The sequence below is a fragment of the Eptesicus fuscus genome, chromosome 9 (genome assembly GCF_027574615.1).
Source record: "Eptesicus fuscus isolate TK198812 chromosome 9, DD_ASM_mEF_20220401, whole genome shotgun sequence".
Classification (NCBI taxonomy): Eukaryota; Metazoa; Chordata; class Mammalia; order Chiroptera; family Vespertilionidae; genus Eptesicus; species Eptesicus fuscus.
The window spans coordinates 70,158,530-70,186,070 of NC_072481.1; the positions used below are offsets into that span (position 1 = coordinate 70,158,530).

A 27,541-nucleotide genomic window follows, 5' to 3' on the forward strand; every position below is an offset into this window, starting at 1 on the left:
AACTGAGTATTTATTGAAAAAAAAAGTATATAATTAAAAAAAAAAAACTAAGGTCAATCTTTTTGCAGAATCACCAAAAAAGTAGAATTGTCATCAAAGCAACTCTAATAAGATGAAGAAAATATAGAAAAACTCCTTTTGTCTTAATATAGTGAACCTGCAATTGTCATACAACGAAAATAGGCATGTAATTAGCATCCTAGTCCTTGTGCAGCACTATTTAATATAAAACCATTAATACTTTCAAACAAAAGACAAAAATGCAAACTATCCATTTTTTATTTATTGCTTTCTTGAATATTGATCCATAGATTATCAGGGAAGATTTAAAGATAATTGGCAATATCATAAAGAGTACTTTTAAGTTTACTTTCTCTCACTTTTAATCAAACATAAAACCCCCAAAATATCAAAGACTTTATAAATTCAGATATTTTTCTTAAAATAAACCAAAACTCTTACACTATACTTTTCTTATTCAATACATTCTTACAGCATCAGAAACAAGACTACAAAAGACATTATATCAAAAGCATAATATAAGAAAGAATGCAATATGTCCACATTTGCCCAGTTATTTTACATGAAACAAAGAGGAATAGGTAACAAGTGGTATCAAAATAATTTTAAGAACCAAAAGTTTAAGCACAATTCCCCAGTGTTGAAAATCATGGTGAATTTTTAAATAAGAAATCAGTCAGTCATTTTGACTAAACTTAAAGCAATCCTAGCTAGGCCTTACATGAGTCATTGCCACATTTAATATATGGCTAGAAAGTCAGGGCAATATTTGAAAATACTATAAATAACAGATTTTAAATTAAGTTACCTCAAAATAACATACATTTTAGAGATTATATGTAAAGAAAACAAAATGTTACTATATCTTACTTAAAACTTTAAAGTTTAAGAGCTAGTAGTGGTCAATTTTTACTAATGACAAGTTAGTTAATTAAGTAGTAAGCTAGGCAAGCTAAGCAGTTAATACCACAACTTAGGAGACATATAAGCTAGATTTCTTTATATAAAATAGACAGGGGGAAAAACTGTGTATTTAACAGGAGCTTACATAAGTAGTCATTTACTTACTTTTTCTAATGTTTCAATGCGCTGTTTTAAAAGCCTATTTTCTGTGCGTAACCTCTGGAAAAAAAAGAAAGAAAAATACAAACAAACAAACAAAAAATGGTTTGGTTGCAAGCATTCCTGAGAGGGGAAAAAATACCTAAATCATAGTCCTTAAAAATATATCACATTTTATAAATAAGAAAAGAATCTAAGGAATGGTTATATTATTATCTGTCAAATTCTTAAAGACTCAGAGTAAGAAATACATGGCAAAGAAAATGACCACCTTTATCATTTCAACTGTGGTTGAATTTTAAACATATTCTACAGTACATACAGAAATAAGCCCTTTCTTTTCTGTACCTGTCATAATGACTCTTAACCAATGCTGTATTTTCTTATGTCTTAACATATGCATTAGATAGAAATGATTCTAACTCATTTATCTCCTACAAAGCCTATCTAACATGAACAATATTCAAATGTCTATCAAATTTTTTAAAAATAAGAAATCTGCAAAATGCATGCTCATAGAGTAAGTATTAAACTGTTTTTAACTAGACCAGTCTCAATTTATAATGCATATATATAAGCCAAGTTGTAGAATTCCTTACATTCTGAAAAGATAAAGAATGAGATGTTTTCCATCATGAGGTGTTTCAAATGTAAGAACATTAAAAGCTTGAATTATTAGCACCTTTCTCATAGTTCAAAAAGTAAAACCAGATTTTTAAAAATTTTCACCTAATTGTTCAATGCCTGACTCCCCACCCTGTCAAGTTACTGCCATAAAGTATTAAATCTAAAACACTCTATGTTAAAAAAATATATTTTTGCACATATCGACCAATATAATTTCACTAGCAGCCCGTTTGCACGAAGATTCGTGCAATAGACCTTCATTCACCTGGCTGCCTGCACCAGTTTTCTGACAGCACCGGGGACCCAGGCCTTGGCTGTGGCCACCGCCTTCTGCCTTCTTTCAGGGTCGGGGCTTGGCCCCGGGCAGCGGCCTTGGCTCTGCTGCACCCCAGCGTCCCTGCTATGGATCGTAGGAGCCGACCCCCGTGGTTGCCTTCGATCCATGCAGGCTCCCCGCTGGTGCCCAAGGCCAGGAAAGCCTCCGCCCCAGGCTTTCCCGGCCTTGGGCTCCTCCGCACCCCAGCGTCCCTGCAATGGTTTCCTGGTGGGCGTGGTTGGTGGGCGTGGCTTTGTGGGTGTAGCGAAGGTATGGTCAATTTGCATATTACTCTATTATTAGTTAGGATACTAATCCCCTATATAAATTACCCCTTCATTTTAGAATCCACTGTTATCCCTCCATTTTGTCATCACTCTAATCTCAAAACTCCTCTTACCTTTTTGTATCAATTTACTCCACAACTCAATCCAGCCATCTTCCAACCCTGCTCTTCCTCTAAATTCCTGCTAAAAAATGTCTTCCTCAGAAATTTCTTCTGTCAATTCAATCTAATATTTTGTCAGTAAATACAAAAATTTAACATAAAGTCTCAGATCAAGAAAAAATTTTTTCCTCTGAATTATTGTATCTTATAGACTACAAATTAGAACAAATAAATCTTAACCTAAAAAATATAACCTTCTAAAACAGAATAAGAATAATCAGAAAACCTGAATAGGCCAATAACAACTGATGAAATTGAAGCAGTAATAAAAAATAAAAAATAAAAAAACTCAGAGCAAACAAAAGCCCTGGTCCAGACAGCTTCACAGGGGAGTTTTACCAAACATTCAAAGAACTAACAACTACCCTCCTCAAACTATTCTAAAAAATCCAAGAGGAAGGAACATTTCCAAGCTCTTTTTATGAGGCCAGCAATATCCTAATTCCAAAACTAGATAAAGACACTACGAAGAAAGAGAATTACAGGCCAATATCCCTGATGAACATAGATGCTAAAATGCTCAACAAAATATTAGCAAATCGGATCCTGCAATATACTGTAAAGATCATACACCATGACCAACTGGGATTTATTCCAGGGATGCAAGTTGGTACAATATTTGCAAATCAATAAACGTGATACATCACATAAACAAATTGAAAGACAAAAAGTACATTATCATATCAATTGACAAAGAAAAAGCATTGAACAAAATCCAACATCCATTTTTTATAAAAACTCCCAGCAAAGTGGGAATAGAGGGAGCATACCTCAACATAATAAAGGCCTTATTTGACAAACCTACAGCCAACATAATACTCAATGGGCAAAAACTAAAACCATTTCTCCTAAAAATAGGAACGAGACAGGGATATCCACTTTCACAACTCTTATTCAACATAGTACTGGAAGTCCTAACCACAGCAACCAGACAAGAAGAAGAAATAAAAAGCATACAAATTGGAAAGGAGGAAGTAAAACTCATTATTCAGATATGACATGATATTGTACAAAGAAAATCCTAAAGACGCCACCAAAAAACTACTAAATTTAATAAAAGAATTCAGCAATGCAGAAGGATACAAAATTAACACCTAGAAATCGATGGCATTTTTATATACCAACAATGAATTATCAGAAAGAGAAACTAAACAAACAATCCCATTTACCATAGCAACAAAAAAATTAAGATACCTAGGGATAAACTTAACCAAGGAGGCAAAAGATTTGTACTCGGAAAACTGCATGACATTGAAAAAAGAGATACAGGAAGATATAAACAAGTGGAAGAATATACTCTGTTCATGAATTGGTAGAATTAACACCATTAAAATGTCCATACTACCCAAAGCAATCTATAGATTCAATGCAATCCCTATTAAATTACCAACAGCATTTCACAGATCTAGAACACATACTCCAAAAATTTATATGGAACCAAAAAAAGACCCCAAATAGCCACAGCAATCTTGAAAAAGAACAAAGTTGGAGGGATCACAATACCAGATATCAAGTTATACTACAAACCCACTGCAATCAAAACAGCCTGGTACTGGCACAAGAACAGCATATAGATCAATGGAACAGAATCCCAGAAATCGATCTAAGCCATTATGCTCAATTAATATTTGACAAGGAGGTAAGAGTATACAATGTAGTAAAGACAATCTCTTCAATAAACGGTATAGGTACATGCAAAAAATGAAACTAGGCCACCAACTTATACCATATATAAGAATAAACTCAAAATGGACAAAAGACTTAAATGTAAGTCATGAAACCATAAAAATTCTTTAAGAAACTATAGGCAGCAAAATCTCAAGACATCTCTCGTAGCAACATGTTTTGGGTACATCTCCTAGGCCAAAGGAAACTTAGGAGAAAATAAACAAATGGTACTACATCAAAATGAAAAACTTCTGCACAGCAAAAGAAACCATCAACAAAATAAAAAGGGAACCCACCCCACTGTATGGGAGAACATATTTGGCAATGATACATCTGATAAAGGGTTAATATACAAAATATATAAGGAACTCATACAACTTAACAAAGGAAGACAAACAATCCAATTTAAAAAATGGGCAAAGGACATAAATAGACACTTCGCAGAAGAGGACATATAGATGGCCAAGAAATATATGAAAAAAGTGCTCAAAGTCACTGATCATCAGAGAGATGCAAATCAAAATGACAATGAAGTATCACCTCACAACTGTCAGAATGGCTATCTACACTAATAAAAGAGTAAGATGCAAATTGACCATACCTTCACGACGCCCACCAGCCAATCAGGAATGAGTATGCAAATTAACCCAACAAAGATGGCAGGTTAATCTGAATATGCAGGCACCAAACGGCCGGGGGAGGGGTGAAATGCTTGCATCGTCGCCATGGACAATGCAGGCATTCCGCACGGCCCCAGCTGCTCCGGGCCTCTGGGCAGCATACGAAGCTAGAAAGGTGGCTCTGGGCTGGAGCGAAAAGGCAGCTCTGGCCAGAGCAAAGGCGGTGCCGGCAGCCAGGGGAAGGAAGGTCCGTTCTTGTGCAAATCTTTATGAATTGGGCCTCTAGTCATCAATAAATCAACAAATGACAAGTGCTAGCAAGAGTGGAGAAAAGGGTATTCTAGTACACTGCTGGTGGAAATGCAGACCGGTACAGCCACTATGGAAAACAGAATGGCGTTTCCTCAAAAAATTAAATATGGAACTGCCATTCAACCCAGTGATCCCACTTCTAGGAATATATCCTAAGAAGCCCAAAACACCAATCAGAAAGAATGTATGCACCCCTATGTTCATAGCAGCACAATTTACAATAGCTAAGATCTGGAAACAGCCCAAGTGCACATCAGTAGATGAGTGGATAAAAAAGCTGTGGTAGCCCTGGCCAGTTTGGCTTGGTGGATAGAGCATCGGCCTGTGAAGCGAAGGGTCCCGGTTTCGATTCCGGTCAAGGGCACATATTGCGGTTGCAGGCTCTTCCCCACCCGGGCCCTGGTCAGGGTGCATGCAGAAGGCAACCAATCAATGTGTCTCTCTCACATCGATGTTTCTCTGTCTTTCCTGCTGTCTTCAACTCTCTCTAAAAATCAATGGAAAAATATCCTCAGGTGATGATTAAAAAAAAAAAAGCTGTGGTACATTTATACCAAGGATTACTATGCAGCAGTAAAAAATAAGGATCTCTTACCCTTTGAGACAGCATGGAGGACCTGGAGAGTATTATGCTAAGCAAAATAAGCCAGTGAGAGAAAGACAAGTATCACATCATCTTATGCATATGTGGAATCTAATGAACAAATTAAACTGTTGAACAAATTAGATCCAGGGACACAGTAGCCTGGAACAGACTGTTGAATCTCAGAGGGAAGGTGGGGGGAGGGGGGACAGATCAACCAAAAAACTTGTATGGATGTATGCATAACCATGGACACAGACAGTAAGGTGGTGGAGGCCTGGGGTGGGGGACGTGATGGGCTATGAGGGGGTCAATGGGAGAAAAAAAGGGGACATATGTAATACTTTCAACAATAAAGATTTTAAAAAATAAATCTTAAAGAGTTATTACAAAGATACTATGCAAATTGAATTTCTTCTTCTATTTACTAAAACATATTCAGATTATTTGAGAAGTGTGATCTCAGACTACAAAATAGCAAGGCAGGTCTACACAAATAAGCAATAATTAAATGCTGTTAAAGTCTGGAAAGCCAAAACAACAAATGTGATTCTCAAAATGTTCATCAACATAAAATTATAACATTTTGTTTATCCTAAAAGATTTAGAAGTTCAACCAGACAGTTGAGTGAATAAAGTTAATGTTACAATAATGTTAAAATAATAAAATTTTTAAAAACATTCACCTGGATTTCCTTTCATCCCCTTTAAATCTTCTGAAATTCTGCTATAAATAAAAATTTAATATTTTCCACCAACGATCTACCGAAATGTCTTAATACCACTTTTTAAGTAAATCACCAATTCCTCATTTGTGTGATATCCACTTCAACATGAACTGATAACTATAATAGACTTTATCAATTAGTAAAGACTACTTCAGAAAAAAAAAAAAAAGACTACTTCAGGATTACCTATTAAATTTTGGGAGTTTGTCTTTTTTTGGATTAGTTATCACAGTATTTTGGTCCCCCAAACCTCAACTATTAGTGTACTAAATTAGTAAAGAGACTAGGTTTTGAAGTTAGGCAGAGTTAGATTCAAATTCTCACTCTACAATTAACACCTGTGCATGCCATTTATTGTCTTAAGACTCTCCATTTCCTCATCTAGAAAATTAGAGTAATAACCCCTACAATACTGGAAGAATTAAATAAGATAGCGTAGTGCTTAACATATATATAAAACACTTGGTTAGTGATGAGCGTTGCTCATTTTTTCAAGTTAGGCATGAATATTTTTTATTTCATCTTTTACAATTATTCTTTAGATTTTTTACTTCTCTGGAATATTGCAAGGAATTAAATTTGACTGGGCTTGTTAATGTGTATTTTGTGGGGAAATTAATGTGTTTATACAACTTGTAGTTATTTTTGTCTATCTTTTATTCATCTTTTTTAAAACAACTGTATGCAAAGTTTTTCAGAGTTTATTTCTTAGGTTCTATCCTATTTTTCATTTAAGTTAGTCCTAGATATGCTTTTATTTTTACTTTACATGAAACTTCTTCGAAGATATTTTTGAAATGTTTGTTGCTAATACATAGGAAAGTTAACGACTAAAATGTCTGATTTCTCACAAATTTTTGAGCATCTTTCTTTTTAATCACATTTTCTGAAACTAATTAAGAGTGTTTTCTAACTTTTAAGTAAAAAACACAAAGAGAAATCTCAATAGACATGTACACTTAAAAAAAAAACATTTTACAAAAAGGCTTTTTGACCTACCAAATTAGAAAAAAAAAAATCAGATTTGAGAGTGAGAGCAAGAATGAAATACCTAATGTTGGCAACATATTAGTGAAATGGAAACTCACTGCTAAGAAGGATATATTCTGGAAATATTTTTGAGGAAATTCACGTAGTACAAATCAAACATCTTAAAAATATTAACATCCTATAATTCTACTTTTTACAACTGGCTATGGAAATTCAAGGTACCAAAAAAACTTTATATACAACATGCTAACTGTAAGCATACTAGAGGCCCAGTGCATGAAATTTGTGCAGGGGGGGGGTGTCCCTCAGCCTAGCCTGCACCCTCTCCAATCTGGGACACCTCGAGGGATGTCCAACTGCCCGTTTAGGCCCAATCCCACCGGCAGTCAGACATCCCTCTCACAATCCAGGACTGCTGGCTCCCAACTGCTCGCCTGTCTGCCTACCTGATTGCCCCTAACTGCTTCTGCCTGCCAGCCAGCCTGATCACCACTAACCACTCCCCTGCCAGCCCGATCGACGCCTAACTGCTCCCCTGTGGGCCAGATTGCCCCTAACTGCCCTCCCCTGCAGGCCTGGTCGCCTCCCAACTGCCCTCCCCTGCTGGCCCAGTCACCCCTAACTTCCCTCCCTTGCCAGCCTGGAAGCCCCTAACTGCCCTCCCCTGCTGGCCATCTTGTGTCCACATGGGGGAGGCCATCTTGTGTGTTGGAGTGATGGTCAATTTGCATATTACCTCTTTATTATATAGGATATAAATAATGAAAAAAGTGAGAAACATCCCAAAATAGGAAAATCTTGGTTTCAAAGAACCTACTCTTCAATCAGTAATCTATTCTTTCCAACATACTTATTTTGACATAACCCAAGTTCAACAATCATCCTTCTCATAAGAAGAATCCCGTGATCCCATCAACTTTTCATCATTCCTCACTCACTGATGTCCTCTCTTCCCTCTTTCCAAAGTTTAATTTCCCATCATTGTAGACTTTCCCTTGCTTTTATCCTCCCTTCCCTATCTCTTGCTTAGTAGTTAGTAGACTTGTCTGATGAAACCTCTACTCTGAGTCAACATACTGACAACTCTGTGTTTGCATCTATGCTGGAAAATATGACCAAAGAGAACATAAACATGTTGCTTATTTAAAATTAACAATCACTAAATTCATTTGGACTCTTAATGTATCTCAGCAATAAGTATGTATTTACTTAGTCCATGCCTTCTCCCACTCGCTTACTCCTATTTCATACTTACTCCTCTTTCTTCAAAGACAGCAACTCTCTAACCAACTATCATTTGATAATCTTGCTTAGTATTTCACTGAAAATATTATAGCAGTCTACGGCCATACCACCCTGAACGCGCCCGATCTCGTCTGAAAATACTATAGCAGTCAGAAGAGAACTCACAAACTCCTACAACCACATCCTACATTTTACCTGTGTTTTTATGCAGACATTTGCTTTCTCTCCTGTTATTGTGGATTAAGTATCCATATTAATAGACCAAGTTAGGTCTCCTACCCATACCCTCCAAACTCCAGCAATTACCTTGTCATTCATACATCATCAATTTTTCCTACTATCACCATAATAATGTGCTTAATAAAAAATGTGTTTATTTGTGCATTAAAAAAATACAGACAAAAAACTCAACATAACTACCTTCTACTCTTTTGGCTTCTAGATACTATATCTCCATGGAGTTCTGTTTTGCTGCTTTAGCTTCATCTTCCTAATTTTTTTTTTTTTTAATATATTTTATTGATTTTTTACAGAGAGGAAGGGAGAGGGATAGAGAGTTAGAAACATCGATGAGAGAGAAACATCGATCAGCTGCCTCCTGCACACCTCCTACCGGGGATATGCCCGCAACCAAGGTACATGCCCTTGACCGGAATCGAACCTGGGACCCTTCAGTCCGCAGACCGACGCTCTATCCACTGAGCCAAACCGGTTTCGGCTATCTTCCTAATTTTAAATGTTGGCTTACTCTAAGGCTCAATTCTTGAACTCTCTTCTCTATTTTATCTACTTAAGAATTTCTGGCCTTACCCAGGGTACAAATACAAATTTTTAAAAAATATTTTTTTATTGATTTCAGAGAGTAAGAGAGAGGGAGAGATAGAAACATCAATGATGAGAGAGAACCATTGATTGGCTGCCTCCTGCACGCCCCCCCACTGGGGATTGAGCCCACAACCTGGGCCTATGCCCTGACTGGAAATTAAACCATGACCCCATGGTTCATAGGTAGACACTCACCACTGAGCCACATCAGCTGGGCAAAATACAAATTTTAAGTGTGTGTGTGTGTGTGTGTGTGTGTGTGTGTGTGTATGTGTGTATATATATCTGTATATATATACACACATACATATATATGTGAATGTATATGCCCTTTAAATTGAAAATCTACCTGTTTCTCCAGAAAGTAGTTAAAAAGTATAACCTTTGCTTAGTGATAGATTCCCCAAGTAATCTCATTCACTCTCATGGCATTATCATGTCAATAACTGCCAAATTTACATTTATACTAGAGGTCCAGTGCACGAAATTCATGCACAGGTGGGGTCCCTCCGCCTGGCCACAGATCAGGGCCAATCAGGGCCATCTCGCCCAGTTCCAATCGGGGCAATCGGGCCTAAAAGGGGCAGGGACCGTGAGAGGGCTCCAGGGCATGTCTGGCCCCATCTCGCCCAGTCCCAACTGGCCAGACCCCAGCAGCAAGCTAACCTACCAGTCGGAGCATCTGCCCCCTGGTGGTCAGTGCACATCATAGTGACCGGTCAGTTCACTGCTCGGTCGGACACTTAGCATATTAGTCTTTTATATATATAGATTGAGTTTGTCCTCTCCATTCTAACTCTGAATAGTCAAGGAGCTACTCAAACATCTCCTAGGCATCTCATACTTTTAAAATATGCAAAATTAAGCTCCTGGTATTTCTCCCCAAACCAGATTCTCCTACAGTCTTCACCATCTCAGGTAATAGGAACTCCATTTTTCTAATTGCTCAGGCCAAAATGCTTGATTCCTGTCCCTCTCATATCTCCACAATCTGTCCACTTTACCTTTAAATTTCTCCCAGTTTTCAATTTAAACGCTACTATTTTGTTTATCGTACCTTAAGGTATTTTGTTCTCCTATTTAACACTTATCATCATCTAAAATACTATACATTTTGCTTTTCTGTTTACGGTCTGATTTCTGTACTAAAATGTAAACTCCAAAGGGCAGGAACTGGTTTGTTTCATAAACACATCTCAAGTGTCTAGAACAGAGCTTGGACATGTAAGATGGCACTATAAATATCTGTTGAATGAATGACATTAAATAAATTATGCTATTGCACCCCCACTAGATATTATTATTCAGACATTAGTTTTTTAATAAAAAGTTCATAAAATGAGCATCCAAATTCTTCTTACGTTACTTGCACATTAAAATCTTTCTTGGAAAGCATCACAGTGTATACACTGAAGAACTTAAATGGGCCTTAAAAAACCAAATCAGAGTTCAAATCCTTGACTTTCACCATTTTTCAGCAATGTGACCACTAGCATATTATGAGCTCTCTGGTGCTTAGCTTCTTCGTGAAAAGATGGGAATAAGAAACCTTTCAAAATACTATTCTAAGAATGAATGGAGATAATATGTGTAAATGACCTATCATATATTAAATGTTGAATGAATGTGATTGTCAATACTAATACCTCACATTGCTGAAAATAATTGCTGAATGACTTAGATATTTGTCATGACTTCTTTTTTTTATGTTAGGCAGCAGATACACAAGTGTTTTTATAATATTCTCTGTTTTTCAACATATATGGAATATTTCTTAATTTTTGAAATTTAAAAAATGTTAATTTCTGACTAAAAATAAGTCAGGATTTCTAATAACTCCCATTTGCAAAGAAATTTAAATATAGATATTAGAGTTCATGTTTATCTTAGGTAAAGTAGAAGACAAAGATTTTTCTTTTTTTCTTTATTGATTTCAGAGAGAGGAAAGAGAAAGGGTTAGAAATATCAATGATGAGAGAATCATTGATGGCTGCCTCCTACATGCCCCCTATTGGGAATCAAGCCCACTACCCAGGCATGTGCCCTGACAGGGAATCGAACCATGATCTCCTGGTTCATGGGTTGACACTCAACCAGAGCCACAACGGCCTGGCAAGGTGCTTCATTTTTAAAGATTTGTGGGTTACCCTAATATAAGCTAAAATTTTAACATTTTGTACCTCCTTCCTTTCAGGTGAAACATCAATAGATTGGAAAAAGATAATGATAACTATGTTTCCATTAACAAAAAATCTCACACAGTAAAATGTGAGATTCTCCATATGAAAGCATTATTATAAATATTTTCATATATAGAGAATGGGTAAAAATACTTAAAAATCACATCTTGACCAGGTAGGTGACCAACAGATATAATTCTTAGAATAAAAGGTCACCAACCCAAAGGTCTTAGAATTTTAATTAAAGTAAAGAGAGTGGAAACTTTAAAATACTGCATAATATCAAAGGCTGAAGTTTTGCTTCCATATTAAAGTATCAAATAATTTGATGATCATACTATGTGCTTGTGTAGAGAACAATATAAGACTATGTCCCTGAAGGCTTTTGAGGAGAACCAAGATAAGAAAGTACTAGTTTAACAGAATTCATTCCCTCGTAAAAGGAACCTCAAGGAGAAGGGAAGAGAATAAGGAAGTGGCATATCTCGTTTTACAGAAAGGCTCATATAATACATGGCTAATTAACTGTAAATACGGTGATCATTTGATCATGACTGATCCAATAAACAAGGTGGTCATCTGATTATGACTGAGATAAGTTGCCAGGTCCAAGTCAAAACCAGACATACCAAATTTTAAGTGAAAAAAGTTCAGTCACACAAAAATTGTTTGGCTTTGTCTTTTGGTTGGGGGGATGGGGGTAGGAGAACATGAGGAGTGAAAAAAGAGATGGGTATGGTGTAAGAGTAAGAAAGAACTCTGTGTAAACAAGATTTTATAAAAGGAACAGACTACCTTTGAGATCAGCATACTTTATTTACCTGATATGTCCCACTAATATTTTTAACTTTCTTTTTTTTCCCAGATTCTCTTCTAATAAATAACTTTATGCCATCTGTTTTTGCCTAAGACACATGGAGCTGGCAAGCAAAAGTATTTTGTGAGGTAACTGAACTATAACTTCCCCAAAAAACAAAATTTGAAAAAAAACTGCAAATATACGCTAACATCTGCAGTTATTTTTTTGAAAAGGTCTTTTGTTATTCCTACATTTATGGGACTTAATTTTAGAAAAAATTTCTTCAGGAGCAAGAATTGTTCATAGACCTGAGATTATTGTTTCCCACAATAACATAGCATGATGAAATGAACAGGATGGCTTCCCCATCCTCAGATTCTTGATTTGCAGTTCCGAATATTCCTGGTATGCGATAACCCATACTCTCTCCCCACTCATCAGGATGACGTACTTTTTACTTTCAGTAGGTTGAAGTAGAGGGTATAATTAATTTTACCCTTACTCATGGTACCTAAAAGAAAAGCAAATGGTAGAGTAGCAGTTGGATGATAGAATTTTAAAAGGGAGGGGAAAAACATCCACAGGGATCTTTTCTGTCTCTTTCTCTGTCTTAAACATGTAGAAGTATCTATTTCCAATTAATAAGAATATGGGGGCAAAATGGAAATAAACCATCTAGAGAAGGGAGTCAAAGTTGGTAAGAGTGGTCACATAGAAAAATAGGGGAGATTGTCTCCCAGGGGGGCTTTTTGAGGAGGATCACGCAAGAAGGAATACTAAAAGAACCCATTCCCTTGTAAAAAGGACATATAGGGTGTGAGTAATACAGTGGTACTATAGCAAGGCTGAACTGATACATGGCTGATTAACTGAGAATGAGGTGGTCATAAAATGCCCTGCCAGGTCCAAATAAAAAAATCAGACAGACACATCCAAACACAGAGGGTTTTTTTAAAAATGGAATCACTCAAGAACTCAAGAAATACTGTTTTATCTTGTTTCTTTGGGGGGGGGGGGGCAGGTTGCACTAATTCATCCTCCTACTAATCATCCCCATCCTAATGTATCAGCATAAAAGCCAATAAAACTTGCCTTAACTCCCAGCACAAACAATGACAAAGATCCTCAACCTAAAAATTTCTGGCCTTACAAGAGGTACAAATAAGAATTTTAAGGTACATACAGAAATTTGTATGTTCTTTAAATTGAAAATCTACCTGTTTCTCTGGAGAGTAGTTCAAAAGTATAACATTTGCTTAGTGATGAAAAAATTGAATTAGCCAAAGCTTCCTGCATTTCTAAAGCAGCCATAATTAGTTCTAGTGCAATGATTTGCTCTATTTGGTCTACCTTAGGCTATAGTGCTGTTAGTGTCTGCATGCTGTGGATTATCATCTCTGCAACATTTAAAATATCCTTAAATGGAATAATTATCTTACCCATAGAAGTATTTTCTCCTGATGACCCACCAACATATCTAGTAAAAGGGAAGAGCTGCTCTCTTTTACACTAGAATGAAAACCACCCTGGTCACATTATTCTGGTTTTTGAAACATCTATTTTTAGCTACAATTAGTGGGACAGCAAATAAATTTATCAATAAATAAATACAAACATCATTGCTAAATGTGCTATAAGTAGGTAACAAATATATTAACATAACCTAACATCTACTGCCAAATAACTGACTTCCATCAACGTACGTTCTGCACTTTTAAAAGTCCTGAGATGCTTACTTTAATTTCAACTTGCTCTTCCATTTCTTTAGTTTTTATTGTAGTGTATTCCTTTTCAAGCCTAAGAAGAGAGAAAAGGTGTATTTTCATTCAAAAGTAGTTACTAAATTATAAAATTTAACACTATATATTAAGACAAAATATAATTTCATTAGGTTGCCCCAACTTATATTATAAATTGAGATATTTAATGAGAAAAATCATTCAAATAGTTGCATAAATTCTTACAAAAATTACTTCAAAAAATAAGAACTATACAAAAGTAAATTTTAGAACAGCGATTTTCAACCCTTTTCATCCCATGGTACACATAAACTACTAAAATTCTGCAGCATACCAAAAAAATACATATCTTGCTGATCTGACCAAAAAAAAAAAAACAGGTATAATTTTGATTTACAAAAAAAATAATAATAGTAATTATCTACCCTTTTTCCTCCAAAGTAACTTTTTAAAAAAATCAGGTGCCTATACTTGTATATAAGGATTTCTGGTACCAAGAATTAACCAATCAGACACAACATTATTATGCAACATGACCAATAAGAAGCAACTCTATTATATGACCTATATATTTATAGCTCAAGGTAGAGCATTCATACCAGATAGCTACTATTGTGTTGACTGTTGCCATTTCTTTTATTCGACAATCTAAGGGAAAAGAGGTCAGTACCTCTAACTAAATAGTCAGGTATTATATGTTTTAAAATTTTTTGTGGTGCGCAGGTGGAAAATCACTGCTTTAGAAAGTAAAATATATAAGGCACCAAACAGAGAACTAAGTGTACAGTTTCAATTCAGTACTAAACTTATACAAAAGAACTACCCATCCTCCCCCCTCAAATTAAAATATATCTGTAGAGTTCAACCAAAGAGATCTTAACCAAAAAGAAAAGCTTAATAACAGGGATACATTCTGAGAAATGCATTGTTAAGCAAATTCATCACTGTGCAAAAAGCACAGGCCCTAGCTGATTTGGCTCAGTGGTTACAGCATTGGCCTGAAGGGTCCCAGGTTCGATTCCAACCAAGGGCACATGCCCGGGTTGCAGGCTCGATCCCTAGTGTGGGGCATGCAGGAGGCAGCCGATCAATGATTCTCTCTCATTATTGATGTTTCTCTCTCTCTCTCTCCCTCTCCCTTCCTCTCTGACATCAATAAAAATATACATTTTTTTTTAAAGCTCAGAATGAACAACATAAACTGATGAACAAAAACATATCCAGAGACAGAGAAGCATCGATCAGACTGTCAAACCTCAGAGGGAAGGTAGGGGAGGGCGGGGGTAAAGGGAAAGAGATCAACCAAAGGACTTCTATGATTAAAAAAAAGCTCAGGAGCCATGAAGAACAAAATAGCACAAGATTAAATCAAGCACAAGAGAAAATGATACAATGAAGAGAAGCAGTAAACAAAAGATGTATGAGGCTGCTGCACAGGTGTATGTATGAGGCATAACATGGCATGTTTCTTTTTTGTAAGTAGAAAGCATGCATTCTAAAATAATAGTAAAGCAAATATATAAACCAGTAAAATAGTTTTTTACTATCATTATCAAGTACTATGCAATGTACATGATTGTATGTGCTATACTTTTATAAGACCTGCAGTACAGTAGATTTGTTTACATTAGCATCAACACAAACACATGGGTGATGCATTGTACTATGATGTTACCATGACTACATCACTAGAAGATAGAAAATTTTCAGCCCCATTATAATCTTACTAGTGGCCCAATGCACAAAATTCGTGCACGGGGGAAGGGGGGATCCCTCAGCCCAGCCTGCACCCTCTCCAATAGGGGCATGTCTGACCCCCGGTTTAGGGGATCAGGCCTAAACTGGCAGTCGAACATCCCTCTCGCAATCTGGGACTGCTGGCTCCTAACCGCTCACCTGCCTGCCAGCCTGATTGCCCCTAACTGCCTCTGCCTGCCTGCCTGATTGCCACTAACCCCTCTGCCTGCCTGCCCGATCGCCCCTAACCTCTCTGCCTACTTGCCTGATCACCCCTAACTGCCTCTGCCTGCCTGCCTGATCGCCCTAACTGCCCTCCCCCGCCAACCTGATCTCGCCCCCCAAATGCTCTTCCCTGCCAACCTGATCTTGCCCCCAATTGCCTCTGCCTGCCTGATCACCCCTAACTGCTCTCCCCTGCCAGCCTGATCTCGCCCCCAACTGCCCTCCCCTGCCAGCCTGATCTTGTCCCCAACTGCCTTAAAACCCCTCCTCAGCCCCTACCTTAGGTTCTGCTTTCACAGTTCACCCAGATTAGGTTCTGATTGGTCAGTTTCTATGCCAGTCAGCATCAAAAGCTCTGCCTCCTAGACAGCCACTGGCTCCTCGCAGTTCACCCAGATTTGGTTCTGATTGGTTGGTTTCTATGCCAGTCAGCGTCAAAAGCTCTGCCTCCTAGGCAGCCATTGGCTCCTCGCAGTTCACCCAGATTTAGTTCTGATTGGTCGGTTTCTATGCCAGTCAGCGTCTCTGGGCCTATCTCCGGGCCTGATCAAAGAGGCAGGGCTGATCAGCAGCCCCCATGGAGGCCCGGAAAGAAAGAGAGATACGCTGCTGGCCAGGCCCAAAGAGAAAGAGAGAGGCAAGGGCTGATCTACAGCTGCCACAGAGGCTACGGATCAGACCGTTTCTCTCTCCAGGCCTCTCTCCGGGACTGATCTGCAGCCCCCTCAGCAGTCAGCACTGACTGCAGGACTGACTTCTGGTGTTCGGTCGAGCCTTCGGTCATTACGGTCACTGCCTTTTTATATATATATATAGATAGGATCACCTTCATTTATTTGGTCTGTTGTTGACCAAAAACATGGTTATCTGGCACATGACTGTATTAAAATTGACATATTTAAAATATGTCAGGGGGAAAGGGGACAAAACTCTATCTAACAAAAGAATTCCAATTAATAAGAATAGAAGGAATGAGGCAAATACAAAAATCACCATTAGAACTCCACACCAGTAACTGCCACAGGCAAAAAAAATCAATGAATTCTAAAATTAGTGAATAAAAGCTTAAGCATAGTTTCAAAGCAATTCTCCAAAAATATTTAACAATATAAGGGGAAAATGGTAAGTTTATAGTACAGAATCCTAGCGGACAACATCGGAGCCAACTGATCAAGGTTAACATCACCAATAATCATTTGACATCAAGCACCCTTGTTAGGATATACTGAGAAGGGCATCTTGCTTCTGTGGTATCTTTTCCAGTAATCAAGATAAATCATCAAACAAACCCAAATTGAAGGACATTCTACAAAATAACTAATCAGCTCACTTCAGAAATATCAAGGTCATGAAAGACAAGAAAAGATTAAGAAAATAAGAAATGACAAATGAGATATACTTTCTTGCAATTCTACTGTAAGTGTAAAATCATTTTTTAGAAACTTACAGAACATAAAAAGTAGTCCCAACAAATTAATTTTATGTATTTCTCTTGACCAAAAATGTTAATATCAAGTTTAACAACTCCAAATATTAATAAGACCAGGCCCCAAATAACCTATAGCTGCTTTTAAAAATTAAATTATCCAGGAATAATGAAATCCTCAAAAAATAAGAACTTATTATATAATATATATATATATGTGTGTGTGTGTATATGTATGTGTGTATACATATATACATATATATGTATACACACACACACACTGATAAAAGGGTAATATGCAAATTGGTCAGGACGCCCTCAACCAACGATTGAACAGCAGGCTGCATGGGACGACCAGACAGACAGGAGGGGCAGTGAGGGGTGACCAAACAACCGAACGGCAGGCTCAGTGGGGCAACCAGGCCAGCAGAGGGGGGCAGTGAGGGGCAACCAGGCCAGCAGATGGGGACAGTGAGGGGCAGCCAGGCTGGCATGGGGGAGGGGAGGGCAGTTGGGGGCAACCAGGCCGGCAGGCGGGGTGGGCAGTGAGGGGCAACCAGGCCGGCAGGGGGAGGCAGTTGGAAGCTACCAGGCAGGTGGGGGGGGGGGAGTTGAGGGCGACCAGGCTGGGGGCAGGGAGGGAAGGGAGGGGCAACCAGGCCAGAAGGGGGAGCAGTGAGGGGCAACCAGGCTGGTCAGGGGGGCAGTTAGGGGCAACCAGGCCAGCAGGCAGAGGAGGTTAGGGGTGATCAGGCCAGCAGGGGGGACAGTTAGGGGCGATCAGGCCGGCAGGGGAGGTAGTAACAGGCAATCAGGCCAGCAGGCAGAGGCCGTTAGGGGTGATCAAGCAGGCAGGCAGGTGAGTGGTTAGGAGCCAACGGTCCCAGATTGTGAGAGGATGGAGGAGCCAACGGTCCCAGATTGGAGAGGGTGCAGGCTGGGCTGAGGGGGACCCCCCTTTAACACGAATTTTGTGCACCAGGCCTCTAGTATATATATAACCTTATTTAGCTAAGAGTAATTTCTTATTGAGGTAAAATATATAAACAAAGTTTATCATTTTAAATATTTTTAAATGTACAGTTTAGGATTAAATATTCATAAAGTTATACAGCTATTATCACCAGCAAGTTCATAGCACTTTTCATCTTATAAAACTGAAACTCTCCCCATGAACCAATAAAACCCCATTCTCCTTTCCTTAGACCCAAACAACCATATTATTGTGTTTATGATTGTAACAACACTAAGTTTTTCATATAAGTGGAATCATATTGTGACTGGCTTATCACTTTTAGCATAAGGTCCCCAAGGTTCATCCATTTTATACCTATGTCAGAATTTCCTTCCTTTTTAAGACTGATTGTCTTGTATTTGTTGTAAATATAATGTATTTCATTATGTCCATATACTACATTTTGCCTATCCATTTATCCTTTAAAGGACACTTTAGCTGCTCCCAAGTTTTACCTAATATGAATAATGCTGCTATGAATATGGGTATACAAATATCTTTTTGAATCTTTATTTCGTTTTTGGTTTTTTTTAGGAGTATATACCCAGAAGTGGAAGAGCGGGATAATATGGTAATTCTATTTTTAATTTTTTGAAGAACTGCCATATGTGTTCCCATAGCAGCCTTGCCATTTTTCATTTCCAGCAACAGTGCACAATGGATCCTATTTCTCCACATCCTCAGCAACCCCTTTTATTTTCTGTTTATGTGACAGAAGTCATCCTAATGGTTGTGGAGTGGTATCTCACTATAGTTTTTTTTTCTCACTATAGTTTTAATTTACATTTCCATAATGATCAAGGATGTTGAGTATCCTTTTTTTTTAATGTGATTCATTTTTTTTTCTTAATTTCCTTAAAACTTTTTTATTGATCTTTAGAGAGAAAGGAAGAGAGAGGGAGAGAAACATACATCAATGTCCGATCGAAGTATCAATTGGCTGCCTCCTACATGCTGAGGATCGAGCCCGCAACCTGGGCATGTGCCCTGACCAGGAATCAGACCAGCAACCTTTTGGTGCAATTGATGATGCCCAACCAACTGAGCCCACTCCAGCCAGAAAGAGCATCTTTTTATGTACTTATTTAATTGGCCATCTGTATACCTACTTTGGAATAATGACTATTCAAGTCCTTTGCCCATTTTTTATTTTATTTTTAAATTTTTTAATTTAATTTATTGGGGTGACATTGGTTCACAAAACCATACCAGTTTTCAAGTGTACAACTCAACAAAACATCATCTGCACACTGCATCATGTGCCCATTGCCCCAAGCAAGTCTCTATCCATCCCCATTTATCCCCTTTGCCCACCTTCCCCCCATTCCGACTATCATCACACTGTTGCCTGTGTCTATGTATTTTGTGTGTGTGTGTTTTGCTTATCCCTTCACCTCCTTTACCTTCTTCCATCCAGCCAACCACGCCCCCTCCCCAGCTTTCTTTTGCTGACAGCTATCATTTTGTTCCATGCCGCTGTGGGGTTTTTTGTTACTGTTGTTCGTCAGTTAATTTTGTCCATTAGATTCCACATATAAGTAAGATCATATGGTATTTATCTTTCTCTGACTGGCTCATTTCATTTAGCATAATAATCTCCAGGTCCATCTATGCTGTCCGCAAAAGTAAGATTTCCTTCTTTTTTATGGCCAAGTAGTATTCCATTGTGTAAATGTCCCACAGCTTTTTTATCCACTCATCTACTAATGGCACTTGGGCTGCTTCCAGATCTTGGCTATTGTAAATAACACTGCAATAAATATAGGGATGTATATGTTCTTTTGAATTAATGTTTCCAGTTCCTTCAGATATATTCCAAGAAGTGAAAACTCTACATCAAAGGCAGTTCCATTTTTAATTTTTGAGGAAATTCCATACTGTTTTCCACTATGGCTACACCTGTCTGCATTCCCATCTACAGTGCACAAGGGTGCCCTTTTCTTCACATCCTCACCAGCACTTATTGTTTGATTTATTGATTTATTGATGATAGCCATTCTAGAATTTATGAGGTGATATCTCATGGTGATTTTAATTTGCATTTCTCTGATGATTAGTGACATAGAGCATCTTTTCATATGTCTATTGGCCATCGGTACAGCCTCTTTAGAGAAGTGTCTATTCAGGCCCTTTGCCCATTTTTTAAATTGGATCATTAGGGGCTTTTGGTTTTTAAATATATTTTTATTGATTTCAGAGAGGAAGGCAGAGGGAGAGACATATAAACATCAATGAGAGAAAGAATCATTGATTGGCTGCTTCCTGCATGCCCCACACTAGGGATCAAGCCTGCAATCCTGGCATGTGCCCTGACCTGGAATCAAACCATGACCTCCTTGTTCATAAGTCAACACTCAACCACTGAGCAATGCCAGCCGGGCAAATTATTTGTTTTTTAAGTGTTGAGTTGTATACTAGTAAGTTCATTATATGTTTTGGAAATTAACCCCTTATCAGTGCATCTTTGGCAAATACATTCTCCCATTCAGTGGGATGTCTTTTCATTTTGTTGGTTTCTTTTGCTGTGCAAAAGCTTTTCAGTTTGATGTAGTCCCATTTGTTTATTTTTTCTTTTGTTTCCCTTGCCTGAGGAGATATATCAGAAAAAAAAATTGCTACAAGAAATGTCTGAAATTTTACAGCCTACTTTTTCTTCTAGGATATTTATGGTTTCACAACTCACATTTTTTTTTTTTTACCCATTATGAGTTTATTCTTGTGTATGCTGTAAGTTGGTGGCCTAGTTTCATATTTTTGCATGTATCTGTCCAATTTTCCCATCATAATTTTTTTAAGAAACTATCTTATCTCATTGTATGTTCTTGCATTCTTTGTCAAATATTAATTGATCATACAGGTGTGGGTTTATTTCTATGGTCTCTATTCTGTTCCATTGGCTATATGCCTGCTCTTGTACCAATACTATGCTGTTTTGATTACTACGGCCTTGTAGTATAGTTTGATATCAGGTAGTGTGATACCTCAAGATTGCTGAGGCTATTCAGAGTCTTCTGTGGTTCCATATAAATTTTTGGAATATTTATTCTAGACCTGTGAAACATGCCATTAGTATTTTAAATAGGAAATGCACTGAATCTGTAGATTGCTTTGGGAAGTATAGACATTTTAATGATGTAAATTTTTCCTATCCATGAATACAGTATATGCTTCCACTTATTTTTATCTTCCTCAATTTCTTTCTTTAGGGTCATATAATTTTCTGAGTTTAATCCAGGGACTACCTCCTGGATTAAATTTATTCCTAGGTATCTTTTTTTGTTGTTGCAATAGTAAATGGGATTGTTTTTTTAATTTCTCTTCCTGGTAGTTCATTATCCTATATAATAAAAGCCTAATATGCTAAGTGTCCAACCGTTTGACCAGTCGCTATGACACGCACTGACCACCAGGGAGAAGACACTCTGACCAGTAGGTTAGCTTGCTGCTGGGTTTGGCTGATCGGGACTGGGTGAGATAGGCCGGATATGCCCTGAAGCCCTCCCATGGTCCCTCCCAGATCAGGGCCCATCGGAACTGGGCAAGACGGCCCTGATTGGCCCTAATCGGGACTGGGCGAGACAGGCCAGACACACCCTGGAGCCCTCGCGCGGTCCCTCCCCAGCCCAGATCGCACACCGGTGGGGTCCCTTGGCCTGGCCTGTGCCTTCTCGCAATCCAGGACCCATGGAAAAGCTGGTTTCAGCCCGATGTCAGAAAGCTGGTTTCAGCCCGATCCCTGCAGGCCAGGCCGAGGGACCCCACCAGTGGACGAATCCGTGCACCAGGCCTCTAGTTGGTATATAAAAATGGTTCTAAATTCTGAATATTTTTTATCCTGCTACTTTGTCAAATTCATTCATTAGATCTAGTAGTTTTTTTGATGGAGTCTTTAGGGTTTTCTATATACAACTAGAGGCCCGGTGCACGAAATTCGTGCACGGAGGGGGGTTGTCCCTCAGCCCAGCCTGTACCCTCTCCAATCTCGGACCCCTCAAAAGATGTCCGACTGCCCGTTTAGGCCCGATCCCTGGGATCGGGCCTAAACGGGCAGTCAGACATCCCTCTCATAATCCAGGACTGCTGGCTCCCAACTGCTTGCCTGCCTGCCTTCCTGATTGCCCCTAACTGCTTCTGCCTGCCAGCCTGATCACCCCCTAATCACTCCCATGCCAGCCTGTTTGCCCCCAACTTCCCTCCTCTGCTAGCCTGGTCACCCCTAACTGCCCTCTCCTGCAGGGTTGATCACCTCCAACTGCCCTTCCTTGCAGGCCTGATCCCTCTCAACTGCCCTCCCTTGCAGGCCGGGTGCCTCCCAACTGCCCTCTCCTGCTGGCCATCTTGTGGTGGCCATCTTGTGTCCACATGGGGGCAGGATCTTTGACCACATGGGGGCAGCTATATTGTGTGTTGCAGTGATGATCAATCTGCATAGTTCTCTTTTATTAGATAGGATAGAGGCCTGGTACAGGGGTGGGGGCCAGCTGGTTTGCCCTGAAGGGTGTCCCTGATCAGGGTGGGGTTCTCTTGGGGCGTGGGGCGGCCTGAGCGAGGGGCCTGGGGTGGTTTGCAGGTGGGCCACGCCCCCTGGGATGCAAGCGGAGACCCTGGTATCTGGAATTTATTTTCCTTCTACAACTGAAACTTTGTAGCCTGGAGCAGAGCCAAGCCTGGGGCTCCCTCCGAGGCCCGAATCCATTTGTGTTGGGGTTATAATTGAAACTTTGTTGCCTTAAGCGGGTGGGCCCGGCCAGGGTGTGCGGAAAGCTTTGCTACCCCTGTTGCTGGCGGCAACCCTGGCCTGCTCTCTCAAGCTCCATTCTGCCGCCATTTGTTTGAATTTGTTTACCTTCTATAATTGAAACTTTGTAGCTTGAGTGGAGGCTTAGGCCTGCAACGGCTGGCAGAAAGCTTGGCTTCCTCTGTTACCTAGGGAACCTTGCTCTCTGTGGCTGTAGCCATCTTGGTTTGGGTTAATTTGCATACTCGCTCTGATTGGATGGTGGGCGTGGCTTGTGGGCGTGGCTTCTGTGTGTGTCGGAGGTATGGTCAATTTGCATATTTGTCTATTATTAGATTAGATATCACGTCATCTGCGAACAATGAGAGTTTTACTTCTTGCCTTCCAATTTGGATGCCTTATAATTCTTTTTCTTGTCTGACTGTGGTGGCTAGGACTTCCAGTACTATGTTGAATAAGAATGGTGAAAGCAGACATCCCTGTCTTGTTCCTGATCTTAAGGGAAATGCTTATAGTTTTTGTCCATTGAGTATGATGTTAGCTGTGGGTTTGTCATATAGAGCCTTTATTATGTTGAGGTATGATCCTTCTATTCCCACTTTGCTGAGAGTTTTTATCATAAATGGGTCCTGGATTTTTCAAATGCTTTTTCTGCATCTATTGGTATGATCATGTGACTTTTATCCTTCAGTTTGTTTATATGGTGCATCACATTTATTGATTCGTGAATATTGTACCACCCTTGCATCCCTGAAATAAATCTCACTTTTAATATATTGCTGGATCTAGTTTGCTGATATTTTGTTGAGGATTTCAGTATCTATGTTCATCAGGGATATTGTCATACAATTTTCTTTCTTTTAAGTGTCTTTACCTGGTTTTGGAATTATTTTTTTAATATATTTTTATTGATTTCAGAAGAAGAGAGAGAAACATTAATGATGAGAATCATTGATCAGCTGCCTCCTGCATGTCCCCTGCTGGGGATCAAGCTCACAACCCAGGCATGTACCCTGACCTGGAATGGAACAGTGAGGTCCTGATTCATAGGTAGATGCTCAACCACTGAGCCACACCAACCAGGCCAAAATGCACCTTGTTAGTCTGTGTACCCTTATCCTTGCATGCTCTATCTAAGATATTATCCCATCGCTCTATGTCCTTCTTCCTGCTTTATTTTTCCTATATGGCACGTTCACTGATGGATATTACACACACACACACACACACACACACACACACACACACACACATTATGTCAGTTTTTTGTACTTCTGTAAGTTTCCCACAGGAGGGACTTCCTGCTGTAGTCATCATTTAAACCCCAGCAATTAGAAACATAAGTTCTTTGAAAATGACACTCTGGAGTAAACTGAGGAAAAGAAGGTCAGTGAAATGGACCACACCATAAAAGTGGTTTTTAAAATAATAGCACACTTACACATATATACTTACCAGGTTCTTAAGTCTAATCCATATGGAATGAGAAAGGGGACCTTTAAAGGTAATCCACAGTGGTCCCATGCACTGCTATTAAGAGCAGTATGAAATTCCAATATTAAATTTGTTACATTAAAGCCATTTCCACCAAACAACAGTGTGGTGATTTCGTGGGGGGACTGGGAAGGGGTGGAAGTGGAAGAGGGCATAGAGTGGACAATTGGTGATAGAAAACATAAAATTAAATTAAAATAAATAAATAAAACCATTACTACCAAATAAAGTACTACAGTTGTATAAACTGAGGAGGAAAACTGAACTTATTATTAGAATGTTTTACCACTTTTATTTCATTTCCTATATGCTTCAACAAATCCCTATTACTAAAAAACAAAATATAAAATACTTACTTTTTCATTTTTTTTGAGTTATACTTGACTTGGTAAGCTGCCTGGATTAATTTGTCTGGACCTCCATCAAACTGATGTGGAATGACCTTCTGAAAGTGCTAAGAAACGATAAAAGAAAAACATAAGAACTACTTATGCTGTTTATTATTAATTAATTAATAGTAAAATCTAAAGGCATTCAATAAATCATGAACTGACTTACTTGTAACATCCCTTCCATGTCGAGTTGCATCAATTCTGCCTGATTCATTTGAAGAAGTGCTAATCCTACTCGAAACACTATCTCTAAACCCTGAGGAAACAAATTATATAAAGCCAAATTTGTCTTACTCTTCCATCAACAGAAACTAATCATTCAAAAGAATAATAAGGTAAACATTCAGGAATCTAAACTAGAGGTTGGCAAACATTTTCTGTAGAGTCGGATAGTAAATATTTTAGGTTTTGTAGGCGATACAGTCACTGTCACAAATACTCAACTCTGCCATTGTAGCCCAAAAGCAGACACATCAACAAATGGGCATGGCTGTGTTCCAAGAAAATTTTACTTACAAAAACAAGTGGAAGGACAGATTTGGCATGCAAATCAGTACACAAATCAGTTTGCTGGCTCCAGACTAAACTAATTTAGCTAGGTAATACAAATAAATCTTCCCAAGATGTAATTAATAACAATTAACATTGGGTTTGATTAAGAGGTAATTAAAATATTAATTATACCTATAGGAGCTATCTACCACTTTTCACCTATCCTACCTTCCTACCATATTCTCATCCAAAATACAAAAGACAAAGGATCACCTACCACATGTCAATGACAATTAAAGGGCTACTTGTAAGGTGTTTGTGGAAAAGAAGAAACTTAATCAGATTAATTAGATTCATCACTTCTGGCTCTTTGGATAGCAGATGCATTGCAACATATTAAGTGTAAGGCAAATTTTATCACTCACTAATTCCTTACTAAATCAATCAGGAGGTCATACAGAGGTTTAAGAGTGTAGGCTCTAGATTTTGATTGCCTAGATTTGAATCCTGGTTACTATACCCACTTATAGGCTATGTGTCCATAAACAAGCTAGCCACTTAACATTTCTCTACATCTTGGCTCCCTCATCTATCAAATGGGGAAATGAACAGTACCTGATAGGGGTGTTACAGGTTTAAGTGAGATCATCCATGTAAGCAGTTTAGCATGGGACACCTGGCTCCTTTATTGTTCTCCTCACTGCCCTGCTCTAATTAACCCAATGATTCCTTGCTCAGAATGCCCATTAGCTTACCTCAGACATAAAGATATCAAATATCCTTGTTGCAATTGGTAGTGGAAAAGTCGTAAGAAAGATAGTCAGAAACCAGGATGATGCATACATTGAGGTATGAAAACTCTGAGACTGAAAATGTACAAAGAGCTCTGGAAGATGTTCCTAAAGAGAAGAAAATAATTAGTTAAAACACAGTAAGTAAAGTTGGTTATTTTAAACCAGATCATTGCATATACACTAGAATAGCCTATACCAGACACAAAGATAATATCAGACACCATACGGAAAAGTTAAGATGTAGAACTTGATATGTTCAAGATAATGTCCCAGTAACGAAGGGAAAAGAATGTGGAGTTAGTTAGGACTTTGGCTGTATCTATAACATAAAATTAAAGCAGGGGGACAGGGAGGCTATTTTTTTTTCAATTGCTGTAATGCTTTGAACATTAAAATATGCTCAGGTATCACTCAAACCAAGATGACAAAATATAAAGGCAATATGCCTTTTTTTAACACTACACTTTTACCTGTATCATGCATTCAAACTGGTACATACAAAGGCCCAATTCTGCCATACTTGGTTTAAAAAGTTCACGAAGTCTATAATCTTGCATTAATTTAACAAATACACAGAAGGCTTCTTCTTCTGGCATCTACATTAGGAGAAAAAAATCAACATTAGGTTAATGTTCTGTGATATACAAGTAAGTTAAAGTCTATTTAAACTAAGTACCCATCCAACTATAAACACTGTTTTTGAGTGGCCATGTGATACAATGTCAAGATCAACAGACTAAAAATCAGAAGGTTTTAATCTCCCATGTATCACAGCGAATGAAAAGTTAGACAACTCTAACAACCTCTGAGACTAACAATCTCACTTGCTAGCTTCCCCCCACCCCTCTCTCTCTACCAGTTAACAAAATAAACATAATTGCTATACTCAGCAACTTTGTAATTTCTTGTGAGAGGAGAGGACAATGTATGGAAGAAATCAATTAATATATGTCAGATGGCTATGAGTGTTATGAAAACAAAACAAAGTAGAGTAACAGGAAAAGCTGGGGAGATGCTATTTACTTTCCCTACCTAGGTCAGGGAAAGTGCCTTTAAAACATTTGA

At 38.4% G+C, this 27,541-nt stretch overlaps 1 protein-coding gene across 5 annotated transcripts in view; it reads right to left on the bottom strand.

Annotated features, from left to right (window-relative positions):
* Nucleotides 1-27,541, bottom strand: part of EVI5 (ecotropic viral integration site 5) — a 184,877-nt gene that overhangs the window by 97,861 nt on the left and 59,475 nt on the right. For all 5 annotated transcript variants that reach the window (XM_054721359.1, XM_054721358.1, XM_028129965.2 and 2 more), the window contains exons 6-11: nt 26,947-27,072; nt 26,438-26,581; nt 25,357-25,446; nt 25,155-25,252; nt 14,161-14,221; nt 1,090-1,143 (exon numbers count right to left, since the gene is read on the bottom strand). In XM_054721359.1, the coding sequence (XP_054577334.1) occupies nt 1,090-1,143; nt 14,161-14,221; nt 25,155-25,252; nt 25,357-25,446; nt 26,438-26,581; nt 26,947-27,072 (573 nt within the window). The remainder of the gene's footprint in view (nt 1-1,089; nt 1,144-14,160; nt 14,222-25,154; nt 25,253-25,356; nt 25,447-26,437; nt 26,582-26,946; nt 27,073-27,541) is intronic.